General features: G+C 52.8%; 4 protein-coding genes across 4 annotated transcripts; 3 read left to right on the top strand and 1 right to left on the bottom strand.

Annotated features, from left to right (window-relative positions):
- Positions 1 to 272: 272 nt before the first annotated feature.
- On the bottom strand, positions 273 to 659 carry J4E84_000876 (uncharacterized protein; the record flags this gene model as incomplete). The annotated part of the gene is made up of 3 exons (XM_049383511.1): positions 273 to 361; positions 411 to 504; positions 630 to 659. 3 exons carry the CDS (start codon positions 657 to 659, stop codon positions 273 to 275), a joined length of 213 nt encoding a protein of 70 aa, XP_049249029.1.
- Positions 660 to 1,563: 904 nt separating this feature from the next.
- J4E84_000875 (uncharacterized protein) lies at positions 1,564 to 2,955 on the top strand (the record flags this gene model as incomplete). The annotated part of the gene is made up of 1 exon (XM_049383510.1): positions 1,564 to 2,955. One exon carries the CDS (start codon positions 1,564 to 1,566, stop codon positions 2,953 to 2,955), a length of 1,392 nt encoding a protein of 463 aa, XP_049249028.1.
- An 8,003-nt stretch (positions 2,956 to 10,958) lies between these two features.
- J4E84_000874 (uncharacterized protein) lies at positions 10,959 to 11,972 on the top strand (the record flags this gene model as incomplete). Its single annotated transcript, XM_049383509.1, has 3 exons — positions 10,959 to 11,054; positions 11,103 to 11,200; positions 11,249 to 11,972. 3 exons carry the CDS (start codon positions 10,959 to 10,961, stop codon positions 11,970 to 11,972), a joined length of 918 nt encoding a protein of 305 aa, XP_049249027.1.
- Positions 11,973 to 12,904: 932 nt separating this feature from the next.
- On the top strand, positions 12,905 to 13,957 carry J4E84_000873 (uncharacterized protein; the record flags this gene model as incomplete). Its single annotated transcript, XM_049383508.1, has 2 exons — positions 12,905 to 13,404; positions 13,456 to 13,957. The coding sequence occupies 2 exons, from the start codon at positions 12,905 to 12,907 to the stop codon at positions 13,955 to 13,957; spliced, it is 1,002 nt and encodes a 333-aa protein (XP_049249026.1).
- Positions 13,958 to 16,629: the final 2,672 nt, after the last annotated feature.

The raw sequence follows: 16,629 nt of genomic DNA, 5'->3' as shown, positions 1-16,629 counted from the left end.
AGAACATGCTCAGCATGGGAGGATGCTTGGCGAAGCCGAACGTCCAACGGAATAATGTTTTGTCGTTTCGCCCTCTAGCCCCAGAAGACGCATCTTCGTTCGCGTGACTCGTGTAGTGTCTGTCTTACGCTCTTCGACCATTGTGCTTCCGTCTCATGCCGAATCAAATGCCAGGTGTCGCGTGTCGTGTCACGGGGTGTCCGATGTATTCGTAATGCGTTTCGTACAGGGTGAGAGGAGAGGAGAGGAGCGGTCTGTAACTGAAGGCGTTCTCATTTGGGAGGGCGCTTTTGCCATGTAAGTTCGCGGAACTGGTTCTTCACTTCATCTCTGAAATGGTCGAGGGATGATGGGCCCGTTCCTGGAGAAGTTAGTACTTGATTGTGTAGCCGGTGCTCATCAAGACGTACTGCCTCCGCCATTTTTCTGCTCAAAGTCGGGCAGCCGGTTGATCTTGCGATAGGCCTTCTGGATGGCTCGGTTGAATGCCGGAGAGCGGATGAGCTTCGGAGAGTCAGTAGCTGTAGCGACATGGGGATGTGGAGGATTGCCGACGTGCCTTTGCGACGGCCCAAGCCTTGTCCAGCTGTCAGCTTGATGTCTCTGTTTAGGCGGGGGATGGCACAAACCTCGAAGAGAGCGAACCAGGGAGCACCCATGGTGTGTTCAATCAAGCATTCACAAGCGCGGGTAGCTGCTACGGCGAGATAGCAGATGCGTGCAGGCGTTGCGTTGGGGAGGGGTGGTGGCAATGGTGTGGGAGTGATGGATCATCAATGGAGCAGCCTCGGAATGGCGAGCGGAAGCAACTAGACACAACCGGACTGGCCCTGCCTGCACCTGTGACGCGACCGCGCCTGACGTTTGATGTGGACCCTCGCTTCATCGATTGTTTCTTCTGGTGACGTACAAATGTTTGGTTTCTGGACATCTCAAGTCTCCCATCTTCTATTCTGTGGTTGCATCTTTCTTCTTACCATCGCTGGGATAACGTCGGCCGCCTTGTCAGCCTGCTCGACAACGCCTTGACCTGCCCGCGCACCCCCGCCAGCTGCTCCACTACACGCTCGCGTACAGCCCCTCATCTAGAACACGCCTCGCTGGAACCTGGTTCTTGGGCGCTGCACGCCGTTGGCTGGATAATCTTACAGTCGCCTTCCTCGCGCGACAACAGCCTCGGAATCGCCTTGGACATCAGCTTGTCAACATCCTCGGCCAGCCACTGCACAACGGCGCATCGTCGCCCAGCGTATTGCTATACGCTGCTCCATCGCTAGATATCAATCTGGCAAGGCCCCGGACCCCCACGAGTCGCACACGTGTCAGTGGAGGCATATCATCTGCGGCACTCCACTATCAAGCCCGTTATTCCTTTCTTGGACGCGCCACGCCTGCACCTAACCGCCTCCCGTCACCATCCCCTCGTCAAACTTTCTTGCTCCTCCACTGCCAGGACCCGAATCGCTCCCGGAATCCCATAACAACTCCTTCAAGCTGCATAAACTCCGCGCCCTCCGGCGCAAGGCGAAGCTCAAGGGCGTCCTCATCAGGACCGACCCAGCCATGGCTCAAGCCGGCGATGCCATCTCGCCCACCTCGTCCAAGCGCTCCCGTAGCAAGGACAGCACGCGATCAATCACCACCTCGTCCCTCAACACCCCGGCCGCCAACACTCCCTCTGTGAGCACGAATAGTCTCGTCATCTCCACTGCGCCCGTCCCTAGCGAAGCAAACGGCGAAGATGCAGTTCCCTATCCCGCTTTCCTGAAGCAGAGCAAGGACATAAATACCAAATGGAATCGCTTGGAGATGGCGCAGATGGAGCGCCTAAGGGATACGGCCCAGGGGACTGGACCCGACGAACCCGGCAAGTGGGCAAGGTGCTTTGGGGAAGACTACGCCATCCGCAACCGATACATCAACGTCGACCCATACCAGTCCAACAGAGTGCATCTTGACGTACCAGAAGGCCATTTCGATTACATCAATGCCTCGCCAATACTGCTCGAGACCACCAAGTCTGGGACGGCGCTCAAGTACATTGCGACCCAAGGCCCCAAATCCGACAGCTGGTCGCACATCTGGCGCATGATATGGAAGGAGAATCAGTCGCCCGCAGTCATAGTCATGCTGACCCAGACCCACGAAGCGAATCGAGAGAAATGCTACCCTTACTACCCGCAATCGCCGTCGAGTCCGGACATGCGCATCAACGAGCACGACGAATTCGAAGACGGCTTCGTACACAACCTTCACCTCGCGTCGTACACAATAGATGAAGAGGCGAGGACGCAAGTGAGGGAAATCGATATGACAACGGATGACGGCAGCGAGTCGAGGAAGATCTGGCATCTGCTCTTCGCTGGCTGGCCAGACTTCTCGGTACCAGAGGGCGACGATCGCGCTGGCATGCTGAAGCTGGTGGACATCTCGCGATCCAAGAACACAGACAACGCGACCAACCCACGCATCGTCCACTGCAGCGCAGGCATCGGTCGCAGCGGCACCTTCATTGCGCTCGACTGGCTTATGCAGGAGCTTGACGAGGGCGCCTTGGACGATGTACCAGAGGACGAGGATCCCGTACTGAGAGTTGTGGAGATGCTCCGAGACCAGCGAGCTGGCATGGTTCAGTCAAAGATACAGTTCCAGTTCATATACGACGTGATGCGCGAGCGATGGCGCGACCGATGGATTTCTGAACATCCCGACGAAGCAAACCAGCTCGGCCTCGCAATCGCAGCGCCCACATCCGATAGCGAACAACCCGCCCTCAAGCGCCAAAAGTCGTTACACAATAGCGAAGCCGCCAACGAAGGCCTTACGTTGCTGCCATCCCGACCGGCGAGTTCGCGAGGTGCGTCCAGCTCACCAGCGCCAGATGCGGAGGCCCGCGCACAGCTGGAAGCCGAGCTTCAGGATGCGGACATGGAGTATGAGAAGGGCAAGACATAGTCGTTTCTGCACTTACTGAAGCCTTCACGCCGACCACGCAGGAAGGCGACACCATGGACTCCGCTTCGTCCACCCGTGCAGTCTTGTCATACATTCGCGGACACTATTCCACCTCCTACAGATGCTGGTGCTCCACCTGCAATGGTGATTACCGGCGGTGTGCTCGAGAACGTGGGTGCAGATGGGGAGGTTGAGCAGCAAGACGGCGCTGTTGACCTCGAAGCGCAACCTGCTCCGCCACCACCACCACCCTCTCCTCGTCGCAATTCTTCCGACGACACGTTGCCGGGTTCGCGTCCTCCGTTGGGGGAAGTTTGTGGCCGTTATCACGTTGTTTTGATCATGATGGGTATTACTTCGGCCTTGGTTGTTGGCTTTATGTTTGTGTACTGGGATGCCGTAGATAGAGTTTAATTGTGTGTCCTGTTTTTAGTTGAGAAAGCATAGCGTTGCGAATACCCCTCGGATTGGGTTGGTTTGGTTTTCGGTCACGGCGGCGGTAAGCAAAGCACAGCGAAAGCAGCATCGTCTGCGATCGTACGTGCGCTTTATTGGTAATTTAGATCTATCCTTCTTCGCTGTTCATCTCGATCCCGTCTTGCGTCTTTAGTGCTATCATGCTAATCTTTCTGCTGTTGCTCGTTGTTATCGCGAAACACACTACGGCCGTACCTTTAGGGCTTATTCGCGCTCAGTCCGTGGACGTTGCTCCGCTTCCCGTGACAGTTCTAGACTCTTATATAAGCTTTCGCAACGGGTTTACTAAACACGACAGGTTTGCCCCCAGAACTCAGTCCGTGTACCAAGACCACCAAGATGCCCCGGATTTTCGCGGTCTTTACTGTGTTTTCTCTAGCGAAGACGGCGTCATGTCTCCGCGTCTTTACTGGGTACTTGCCCCAGCTTCACGGTGTACAGATAGATGAGGCTGTGTGAGGGAAGGGAAATCTGCCTGCCCAGGTGATATCTTGGCTCCTGGGCCTTCTGGACGAAATAAATTGTATCTGTCTGCCTTGTACATTGACTTTCACGCTGTCAAGAAACGTGACCAAACCCTCGCGAATACCCTCACGTCGCCTAACCTCAAGGACCACCGCGTCGTTCAAGCTGACCAAGGTAGCTACAGCTGCCTAACCAGCTAACTCACTCAACTCACGTACTTACCTGCATACTACTAAGCAGCCACAATACTCCTGTTTTGCAACTCTAGTCCCGTTCGTTATCAATTCGACACAGCTGCTTTTGACTTGAAACAAAATGTCGCACCTTGGGACGTATCATCAAGCCACACCACCGGAGACTTTTTTTGCGAAAGTGAGGGGGCCTGGACCCGAGACTTGTTCATCGGTCTTCGCTTATCGTGAGTCTACGTTGGACGATTGGTTTATTGTTCTGCGCGTGGGAGGTACATTATCGGTGTAAGCTTACTTGAGCATGCCTTGGCCAGTTCTTTTTCCTTTTCTTGGGTAGAGGTGGGGATCAGGAAAGAGGAACTTGATATGATTGTTTGGAAAGCTACGTGCTTAGAGGCTTTGTTCTGATATAGCATTGCGATGGTGGTCATTGTCGCTAATCGGATTGCGGTGTTGTATCTTTCGAGCAAGTGACAAACTTGTGGAAACGGTCAAATTGAAAAAGCGCTCGACGTATGACGGAATCATCTTCCTGCTCTTCGTTCTTTGGCTATTGATCGGGCGATGCAATGAGAATCTGATCAGTGCCTACTGCATAGTTGCCCTCGCATTATGGCCCCGAAGCGAAATCCATCGCCGTTGCTCAACGTCTGCAATGCCCCGATCGGCGTGAATGACGCGATGACGCGATGACGCGACGGATATGCGCCATTCACGTTGCCTATCTGCCTTGCATCTTACTTCAGCAACGAAACAAACTTTTGGCTCCGTTTTGTTGGACCCAAGGTTGTTGAGGTGAACTGGAGGTATACTAGTTGGGCGGAACTTTCGTCCGAGATCATGCAATTTTCCTCGGCACAGTCGAACGTACTGTTCTGCTCCCTTGACTGGTGGGGGAAAAGGTCTCCGTAGCGGTGAGCTCATTTGTTCATCTGTGACGTTTTGTTGAAAATGCGATGCGACGCATAAACAGTTGTAATTACCTCGCCGGTGCACGTCGCCGACTGACGAGTACTGTTGATGCGAAGATCCCGAGGTTCGTTACAGATCAACAGGAGATGGTAATATTGCGCATTACTCGAGTGCGGTGATGGTAACCGCAAATGATGATCGACCCCTGCGAAAAGGTGATGTCTGGGCATGTGGTGCGCCAGAAAAGCTACAGATCCATCATTGGAATGGTTTGCCGTACTGTCTGTAAATCTTGACGAGATGACGTGCCGAATTATCAGGTACAAGGCCGATGCGTATCGGACTGTGCCACTGATCGACATCTTAACGAGTCGCCCGTTCTCCATCTATCCCTGTAATTGCGCGGTATCAAGGAATTCGACTCCACGGACGCAAGCTTCAAGACTCAGCCGCAACCGCACGCCGATGTTCCACGATACCCGTTTTACCATACTACTGACCGTTGATTCGCTGTGGCCAAGGTGTCCGATTCAGAGTTTAGAGCAATGCGGGGCACCTCTTGCTTGGCTTCGCAACGCTGAGAAGGACGAACATGGGTACGAATGGGGTAATGTAGCCTTGCTGTCATTGCCCAAAAACACCAAGTGCGGCTGTAACCGAGCCCGTTTTCGGTCTGTCTTGAGAACACGGTGACGTCGTCGAAAATCCTGCTTGTGCAGAAATTCCACTTGCCGCCTGGTGTAACGAATGCATACGAGGCGATGTGATACACTCGAAAGCTGTATATCGCTGGGGAATTCTCTAAGCGAGGTTGTTCAGCCGTTCTTGTTCGCCTCTTTCGCGCATATCTTGTGTTGGGACTGGGGTACCACATGGGTGCCGATCAGCCGACTGTGTAGCCGTCGTATGGCGGTCGTATAGAGATTGTTTGCAAGGCAATCTCTTGGCTGTCCAAGGCAATAAATTGCAAGTAGCTTGTCGCTCTACAGCCTGCTGTATGCTGGCGACAATGATTGTACCGGTCTGCTGCGACCAGAGGGGGTGATTGAGGAGTTACAATATCCCGCGGTCATATTGTTACCAGCATAAGATAGTCGAGTCACATCCCTCTCTCATGTGAGGACGCACGTGTCCCAGATGAAGTATCTTGACCCCACATGCCATTCCCAATCAATAGCTCTTTCTGACCAGGCAGGCTGGAGGACCTACAGGTTTTGGTGATCGCGTGAGCATAATCGCATCAGCACACCATCCACCATTACTCCCGACCTGTCCAGCACAGTAATGGTTTCGAAACAAGACAAAGTTGATTGAGTGATCGCAGCTTTGATGCGAAACCGCGGGCATCCAAAGGTATTTCGAAGGAAACATTGCGGACGTAAGGACATCAGTTGTCCCGTCCCGGACGTCGATCGCGGACGGTCATCGTGGTCAGTGATATCAATGCGTCTGAAGGGCCGATTGCTCCTGTACGAAAAGCCGAAAGCAAGTTATTTCGAACAACGTTCGTACGATCGCAAATTCTGGTATCGAAAGAAATCTCCATCTTTGGACCCGCTGGTCTCTCAGATCGTGACTACTTCGTGACTACTTTGTGGCCTACCACGGCAAGTCTACCGACAGCCTCTGCGAGAACAGCTTACGTGATAGTCAATCTGATAAGGGAGAAATGGCGGTACTCTAGACCAAAAGGTTGCACAAGAACGTCATAATTGATGCTCAAAACTTATCGCCGGTGGCTGACACGCAGACGCGCACTCATGAAACAAGTCTCGACCCTCGCTGTCATGGTCCAAGTGGGGATGCATTTTGCTCTCGGCGAAACCAGTGTGCTGGCGCTTGGAGCTGGGGTTCCCCATCCAGCAGTGGATATGCTGTTAACGGGTCGATCATTGATCACCAGGTCCTTCGCGTTGCGGATATTGCCGAGACGTGATAGCTGCAGCAATTCGCAATGCTGTCTCATGGGTGATGCATGCTATAATGTCGGTATGTTGATGCCGTCCAGTGCGTTGAGATGCGCCGTGCCATGAGAAGTGTCTGAGCACCGTCTGAACATGATTAGTATCTCAAAGCCTGACCAGCAGGCGAAGGTTTAGTCAATAGTGCTTCAGCTTGGTATTTGGTGGTGTACGGCTTTCGCGTCAACCTTCCTCCTCAGGCTCTTCAGAGATCCACAAAGCACTGTTCCTTAGTGAGCATCCGTTGTTCGAGACCTCAACAACGTGGCTGTCTGCGATGTGACGTGGGTGGGCAGACCGTAGTAGTACACAAGCGTCGAAGCTTTCAGCCTTGAATTTTCCAGCGGGACCAAGTGGGAACGGAACGACCTTGGTGATTCGCCTCACTGCTATTCCCGTCTATGAGGCTCAACTCGGCTGCGACGTGCGGCTTGCCCGCACAGGAAGACCGGCCGATTTTTCGTCAGCCACATTTCATCGCGAAAATCGGCTTATCGATGACTGGGAAGCTGCAGCGAGCTAGCCATGTGAATGAAGTTGTGTTTTCAGGTTCATTGACATCATTTCGCGTTGGATGATAGCGAGCGCGAAGACGAGGGACCTGGGACCCTAGCCGCGAAGAGCTTTCAGGGCCAGGCTCGGTCGCGCGGTGTTCACAACGACCGTTTGACTCGGCTTCGGATGTTCCAAGCCGGAAGCCACTGCATTGCCGAGCATGATGGGTGCCGCGTATTTTCGTCCCTACCACAGTAGCGGAGAATGGACACCGCCAGATAAACCTTGGCGCCAGAAGACTCCTCATTGCGAGGTACACGTTGCTTCGAGGCTTGGAAGTCTGAGATGCCCAGGATGCGCGGCATGTGGCTCGATGCGCAAGTATTCTACACTTAGATCTCGAATCGAAATGAGGCCCCTATATGGCGCCGGGACCAGGTAGGGTTCCCGTGATCATTAGTCCTCGTTGTTTAGGAAGCGATTTGTGGTGATCATGAGGCGGAGTTCAGGCTGACCTACCGACACCTGGGCGGAAGTCTTGGTCTCCCGACCCAGTATCGCCCGACCAGTAATCTGTCTCCGTGAATTAGTGAGGGTTGCCACGAGTTTACAATTTGCAGTGGTCGCTCGGTAAAACGGATCGTTGTGCGCCCATCAGAGTACTGTTCCTTCGTGGGACCGTTGGCCACTCGGCACCCGGCTCATGTGCGATCCGTCAAAACAAGCGAGGCCTGAGGTCGCGCGTTGTGGCTGGCGCATGTGGCTAGTGACTCGACATGTGCGCTCCACCCATCCAAGACGCATCTGCCTCTTGGCTCCTTTTGGCACGATCGTGTGATCGACTTGGGGTTGAAACGTGCAATGAATAAACTCAACACGGCTCGCATTATCTGGGTTCTGCATAGATCAGCGGCGCGTTCGAAGAACTGCGATTGACAATGCCTTGCTGGCTGGCAGTGCAGGTGCTATTGTCGGGCTTGGCTTTGAGTAAGGCCGCTTATAGGACGCAGGCTGGGTCGACGAGGTCTTGATGCTATACCCCTGTCGTGACCAATATGAATAGGGCCATCTCATCAAGTTATGTAAGCCAGAGCCTGTCGATCTTGCCAATCATCGTCGACGGAGTGCGGATGGTCTCACTGGAATTCATGCGTGGCCCATGTAAGCGCACGCAGACTCCTGACGGTGTGAAGATAACGGACCATCATTTCGCAGGTAGCGATAATGGGGAGATGTGCATCGCGATTCCCACAACAACCATGAAACTTTACCAAGATGGGGTTGGGCAGGACAGGTGCTCTTCGCCCAACGCGACAAGGAAGACCGCTGTATTTGACCTCAGAAAGAAGGCCGTACAGCTGCTGAACTTTGGACCTGATTACTTTCATTCCTGTAATGATACAGCTCTGGCACACGCTCGTTCCTGAGTGACGCTTTCTGTAACTTGTAGAAAGCTAGGAAGCTTCCATTAGAGCAAAGGCCTAATGACAGCGGGGTTGATCGACAAGAACCCTGAGGTGTTCGAGAACCGCCGAATTTACAAACAAGATCATGGGCTTACATGATCGCTCTTGCCAACTCCGCACTGGTCAGTTCGTAAGCCATTCAGCAAGGCGAGATAACTCGCCGAAGCCGCTCACTATTGAGATGGACAGTAGACGTGCCGTTACCGCTAACGAGCTATGGGCTCCGGGAGGACAGCGTGGGTGCTGAGGCGTATATACACGTTCAAGCGTCAGCGGGTTCCCTGAATTCAAGGGGCGAACCTCGTGAGAACCGTTGAACGCAATTATAGCTCATCTTTCTTGCCCATAGTTCCACGCATGCAGGTGTGATGAAGGCGCTTAAACGTTTGCGGGCGTTGACATTCGCAGCACGTGAATTGTATGAGCGCCCCAGGACCACGTCCGCCAAGACATGGCAGGCCTTGTCAGCGTAGGCGTCGTATAGGCGTGTCGAACTTGTGATGAATACGGCGTTCGCAACAATGTACGAAAATGACCTCAGCCCCCCAACCTGACGACGCTTTGTGTGGGTCTTCCAACATCAAATCTCCCAAACCAAGGTAGTTGTATGCCTTGCCAATGGCACATGCAGTGCAGCGGTGCTTGAGTGCAAAGGGCTACCAAAGTCGCAGATGAGTATAGATGAGTATGGATGAGTGAACAACCGGGGCCGATGTACGCGGTGGCTGAGGCATGGGTGATCGTGCCTACCCAAGACTCAGGAACGAAGTGGCTAACCAGGATCAACAAAAGAAATTCTGCATTGGGCATTCTCATGTTCGTGACTGGAACAAGACGCGGTCAGCAACTCTAAACGATGCAAACCGCTGAGAGTAGCTGCGCTTACATTGACAAGCGACGGTATCCATTAACAGCATGCAGCTCCTGAAGAAGGAATGCGTGCCCAGCTGTGCTTTGCCCGTCCACCGATTAATCAACTGCTGCTGGTCAGGCATTGACGGTACTTTGCGTGAGTTCGTACGCGAAACCCGCACCATCGTACAGCTTATCTCGCGCTCCAGTCCTCTTTCAGCTCGGACGGGTCACTTGCGACGTTCCGCGAGCGATTTTCTAACGTCCGAAAGAGCGAATTTTCAGCAAGCACGAGGAGGATCGCTCAGTCAGCCCGTCGTGCTTTTCTTCGGCCGAGGCCTGAGTCTGTACAGGATACTTCGTCGACGAGCGGTCGAAATAACACAATTAGTGATAAAGCATAATGATGACCGGTGGACTGATTGCAGACCGCGCACATGGTGAGCCACATGGTCGACCTTGATGACGACTTCTGGAAAGCATCCAATGACTGGGAGTCGCAACTCGGGCAGCGTGTTTGTCCGCATGTTTTTGGTCGTGGATGTCGTGTTGCCGGTAGCCGAGGACAGCGAACAGCGATCTGGAGAGATTTTCGAGCGTACTTTACGCCCGCGTATTCGCCGAATTCACGTCACCTGTTCTGCTGCCACCACAGGTGCGGATTTTCTTCCATAGCAAGTTTCGTGGGCCACGGTCACGGTCCGCTGGTTGGCCGACTCCGCGCCCTCGCTTTCTCGTGTCGTCCGCCAACTGAGCCCAGTCCTTGTAAGGTTGGCGCCCTGCAACAGGCCAAGAATCCCTGCACATCGACTAATGTAATCCAACGTACGTGCGCCGATTGATGATGTGTAAGGAGACAGGGGTGCTTAGCTGCCCAGCGCCGGCGTATTTCATAATTACAGTTCCATTACAGGGCTTTTGCACCCAGGGCACAAGGTTAACGCCGAACGTCCGCCTTGACTGTTCGCTGACGTGAAAAGATATAATGCTTTGCTACCCACAGAGGGCTACGACCTTATTTAGGCCTTAATTTCCACTTCCACCTCTCGATAAAAGTACCCTTAGATACTCCACTCGGTCGACCAGATATCTCATCGACCACTACCACATTGACTTGAAGTCCAACTCAGCCACACCATTCTCACCAACACACCTTTGCTCCACTTTGTACCATACCAATCGACATGTCACCTCATAGGTCAGACTCGATGGAAGCCCAAGACAACATTAGGAAGCGAGTATGCAAGGCATGCGACCGATGCCGATTGAAGAAGTCAAAGGTATGTACGACCTCTTTTGTGCCTGTATGCCTTTCTAACAAGTGCAAGTGCGACGGATCAAGCCCTTGCACTCGATGCAAAGCCGACAACGCCATCTGCGTATTTGGCGAGAGGAAGAAGTCGCAAGACAAAGTGTACCCGAAAGGGTATGTTACCATGCACCCTCGCAATAAGTTTCGATCTGACTGTTGTAGATATGTTGAGATGCTCGAACAGCAACAAACCCAATTGGTAGCCGGTCTTAGGGAACTGTACAGTCGCCTGCAACGAGGCGAGAGTTGGCCAGGACAGCCGTTGCAAGAATCCTCAGGCGGCCATCCGTTGACACACGACATCCTGGAACGTCTCGATCTTTTGCAATCACCTGGAGACGACAAGAGTCACTATGAGGGTTTCGAAGAAGATTGCAGCCGCATGCAACAAAAACTAGTTGAAGGAGGCGCCCCATACACCCGACGACGGGCATCCGTTAGCTCAGACTCTGAACATGGCCACGTTTCGCCAAACTCATCGTATAACGGTACACCGACGACCAAATCCTTCGCTTTTGACAGTCCATTTGCGCGCCACAACGCGCCGCCAACACCGCCTATGAACAGCCCATTCCCTCGACAGTCCCAGGTAGTGTCGCCGCCAATCAAGCAAGAAACACAAATGGCACCAGCACCATACATGAACACCAGCGCTATGGATCCTTCCACTCTATCACGGGCGCCATGGATGAACGACTCCATTATGATGGACGATCCCGTAGACTTCAGCAAGCCCATGTATGGATTTGACAACTTCAGCGCATACGACCAGAACATGATGGTAGATCCCCTATCAATGAGCCAAAGCGATCCGATGATGCCAGACTGGAACATCCACAGCGACCTGGATTTCAGCAGTTTCATACAAAATCCAGTCGGCGCATAATTGGTCCGGACTTAACTCCGCTTCTCTCCGTCTCTTCGTTTAGCGTTCAAGCGTTCTGGGATACTTTCCAATCCTATACGGCGTTCGTTTCGGTCATGGCAATCGGCGTTAATCGGCCGGCATTTGGTGGTTTTCTGGCGACTTTTCCTTATCTTCTGTGTCGAAAGTTCGACGGTTCACGATGACGTGAAATATTGCGCAAAGCATAGTTGCGACAACGCTCCGCGGATCGGCAAATTCGAATAGGGCCTCAGGTCGGTAGTACCGACTGTCAAGGCGATCGAAATGGTGGCGTTACTGTAAATCTCAACTGTACTATAGTCGAAGATGTTGTTCTCAATGCTCTCGGAATCCAGTGTGCGCGCCCTGCCCCTCGATTACTAATTGCAGCCTTCGCCCCACGCCCCCATCACATTCATTCGCACTGCCACAGCTCCATGGGCACAGGCGAACCATGACCGCATACGGCATGCCGTCCGACGGGTCGTTGGTACTCGCGAGCGAACACTTCAGCCGTACTTCACGTGGTGACGACGGCAGAAAGGATGTCCAAGAGTGCTCCACATCCTCATTAGGCTAATCAATCACCGCATACGTACTCTATGTAAGGTCAATCGCGCGCACTCATCTCTCGCAGTCAAAAGCTCAAACATCCAAGCAGCCATCGAGGAAAATCGGTCACCTGTTCCAAAACAAACAAAACACTGAACGCAAGCTACCACTCGCTGAGGTGAGTGCCCTCCTGTAGCTGCCCCGCTCTCACGCATTACCCCTCATCACACCACATCAGACCTCACCAGAGTGCAGCAATAGTGGCACCCGTTATAGCGTTTGAACAACACAACTAATGAGATCGACGCAGGTCAGACGTACCAAATATTGCATCTGCGAGCCTATCACAAAACTAGAGCAGTCACGTTGACGATCGCATTATGTCTTCGACCAAGGCTTTCACCTTTCTGCCACTGGGCGCTATCATCCAAAAGTTCGTTGTAAACGGAAAAAACATCGTCCAGGGTTTCCCAACTGCGGAGCTGTACAAGCAGCACAATGCCCCATTCTTTGGTGAGACTATTGGCCGTATCGCCAACCGCGTGTCCAAAGCGAAGATCAACGACCTGAATGGAAAGTCGTACCAACTGGCGGTCAACAACGGCCCCAACTCTCTCCACGGCGGCGACCTTGGCTGGGGAAAGCGAGAATTCGAAGGACCAACTACAGTTGACCGTAATGGAAAAGAGGCTACATTATTCAAATACGTCAGCAAGGATGGCGAGGAAGGCTACCCCGGTACTGTAGAGGTGCGCGTGTGGTATATCCAAGCGAAGGAGGAAGTCGATGGCGCTCAACAGGAGGTCCTATACATCGAATACGAGGCTGAACTGATCGGTGATGAAGTCGAAGAGACCGCAATCAACATGACCAACCACAGGTTAGTTGTCTATCATCCTTTTCATTGACGTCTTACTGAGAGTGCATATAGCTACTTCAACTTGTCTGGAGGACCTACCATCACCGGAACTGAAGTCAACCTCATCACAAACAAGTACCAAGTCGTGGATGACGGAGGTATTCCCACTGGACCCATCGAGGAATACCCCGGTGTCAGCGCCAAGAAGACCTTCACCCTGGGCGAGAAAGAGCCCGATATTGACGACTGCTTTGTGGCCAACACAGACCCCAGCAGCATTCCCATCGACACTCGCTCTTCGCCCCTGCAGAAGCTTGCGTCTTTCTACCACCCAGAGACCAAGATCCACCTCGAAATACACTCGACGGAACCGGCCTTCCAGTTCTACACTGGTAAATACATCGACGTACCTGCCGTTGGTGACCTTCCCGCCAGAGGCGCCCGCGCTGGCTTCTGCGTCGAACCCAGCCGCTACGTCAACGCCGTCAACGTTCCAGAATACAAGTCTATGATGGTTCTCAAGAAGGGTGAGAAGTACGGCACTAAGATCGTATACCGTGGTTGGCACGCGTAGATCTTCATTGCATTATCTCGATGGAATCCGTCTCCAACATTGGATAAGAACTAGCACCAAGTTGAAGATGTTGACTCAGCAGTCGACTCCTACAAATTAAATACATCAACGTCTCTCACGAAGTCCACATTATGCATGCACGCTGAAGTCATTTGACACTCGCTCCTCCAGTCCGTCACTGCGCCTATTTGTAAAGTCACCAAAGTCTCAACGTCAACCCACGCATCATCTGTACGTCTGCGTCAATTCTAACTTAGCAATCAGTCTTCAACACTCCACTGTTTTCATCAATCACCTCTAGTAACCATGACTCGGACGGGAACGTCCGAAGATCGAGTTGTCCAGACCTCCAGCCACTGGCCCACAGCACGACGTCACACAACGTTGCTTGCGCGGCCGCCTAACATCTAGCTCCAGGTCCGGTGAGAGATAAAGGCTCTTCTGCCGCTTATCCGTGTTCCTTTACCCCAGCGAGAAAGGTTATCCAAACCTCATATTCTCGAAGCATACTAGGGCTATACGTACGCCACAAAGTGTGGAGCAGATGGTGCAATGGAACACGCCCAAGTAACATGGCACTTGGTGCTCTCCCGTATCGCTAGAACGTATTGAAGCAAAGCATGGGAAGCAAACTTTATCGGATAATGCACTGTGAGGTAACACCTCGATGCGAATTCAACTCTTCAAAGCACAACGGCGGTCACTGAACATACCACGATCGCAAATACCACCGCGTCTCCACATCAGAATTCGGGACGACGGTTATCTGAAGTATGCGACTTTTGACGTCAAACTGCAGTCACCGATCCCGTTGAATATTCTGGAGCGTTCTCCGCATCCCACCAGGTCCCCACCGTTCCCGCATCGTGTCTCAACCACGTTGTAAGCATGTGTTCATCTGTACGCGCATGCGGCGCGCGCTTACACACCCGGATGAGGACCACAGCAGTTGCGGGGTACAGTATTGGGGAATAGTCGTTAGAGTACTGTAAAATCGATTTGATCGGCCTTTTACACCGTGTGTAGGCAACGGCGAAAGCGTTGCTGGTGATCATCAATCGATTCCATGGTCAAAGAGAGCCTCTTGACAGAATCTGGGCCAGTATGTGCGATGAGCCACCAATCAGAATTATGGAGAAGGGCTTGGCCGAACCGCTCAAAGTGGTGTAGCCGTGCAGCCTCCCTTTCCCCGCCGCGCGAGCCTTTTTCGGTACCGCGAATCTGGTAATCATCACCCCAGTCGTACGATGACATGAGGTTGCGCGAACATATCCAGTCGATCTCTCACCTCACTTCCACATGTCTCGAAACATCCCTCGGCAATTACGAGCTGTCCTCTTACGATACTGCGGTGGTCGGCACATTGCTGATACGGCGACTGGATTCGATGCATGCAGCTGACTTTTGCACTCCATCGCCGACTAGACCCGCGTAGATATCGGACTCGGAGTAAGACATACGCGTCGATACCAGCCATTGTCATCATCCCGCCGACGATAGCAGATAGCAGACAGCGGCACCTAATGTCGGGCTCGACAGACTTTCTCTGCTCGATCACGGCAAAGGTGCGAAGTTTTTCTTTTCTCCCTTTTCGATACACGCCCAACATGTGCTAAAACATCTAAGCTCCGGTGACTAGCCCAGTACAACGTAGAAGAAGCAAAGCCATGCGGCTAGCTTAGACATACCGAAAGCATATTGCGCCCTCTCTGGGGTTTGCCGATCTCAATGCCGGGCACGAGGAACTGCTCTTGGTGTTTTACTGTGATTACTGAAATCACAGCGGCTGGCTGTTTGTACCTTGGCAGAGCTTCACGGTAGATGGAAGCTTCATCTCAATACCATTCAGATGTATTTGAGTGCCTCAGCGATGCCCGGGAAGGACATGCTCATCAAATACCCACAGTACCCGCCTGCATGCACGACATGGCTCACAGTCACTCTTACTAAGTCCCATCCACAACCCCTTAGCCGCAAACCCTTCGGCTCAAGCCGAAATCACGACTTCGGACCCAACGTTCCCCAATCTAGAACGACACAAGGACAAGAAACCTGCCTTGGCTAACCTACACTCGACCCGAATCCCCCCAAACCAATGGAACGCCTGAAGACCCGACCATCCGCACACGTAGTACTTCTAATACAATGGCCACGCTACCAAACCACCATAGTCGTGGTGACAATTAACTAGCCTCGTACGGGCCACTGATACGACATTCGCATCGAGTGTCTTGCCTGACTTTGACTATGATCACAGTAGCGAAACAGGTTTCGAAGCACCACCTGCACTCTCAGGTCCGCTTTCGGCAACATGGCATATGCATATATGCACAACGACAGTCGCAAGTTGCGAAAAAGTAGACTAAACAGACATGCCAATTGTCGATTTGTCGATCTCCCGAAATGTTTCGGGCTGCTGTGTTATCGGTTCGGGGGAACTTCGGGTATCGGCACGGTTCCTTATCCGATGTATAGCCGCTGTAAGGGGTAAGTGTGGTGAGTGTGTTTGATGTTGTATACGATGACGTCGACGATCGTGGAAATGTTTGTTGTTCGCGATGGGGGTATTGCGTTAGTGGAGAAAGGTGGTTGGGTTGGGCTCGGTGGTGCGTGGGTTTAGATTGGGGTCATTCCCGAAGTGCTGGTAAGGCGTGAACAGGTTTTCCTTTTCC

The sequence above is a fragment of the Alternaria hordeiaustralica genome, assembly GCF_023758085.1.
Source record: "Alternaria hordeiaustralica strain BMP 2776 chromosome Unknown scaffold_1, whole genome shotgun sequence".
NCBI classification, from domain to species: Eukaryota; Fungi; Ascomycota; class Dothideomycetes; order Pleosporales; family Pleosporaceae; genus Alternaria; species Alternaria hordeiaustralica.
This window is presented reverse-complemented; position numbering and strand designations above follow the sequence as displayed.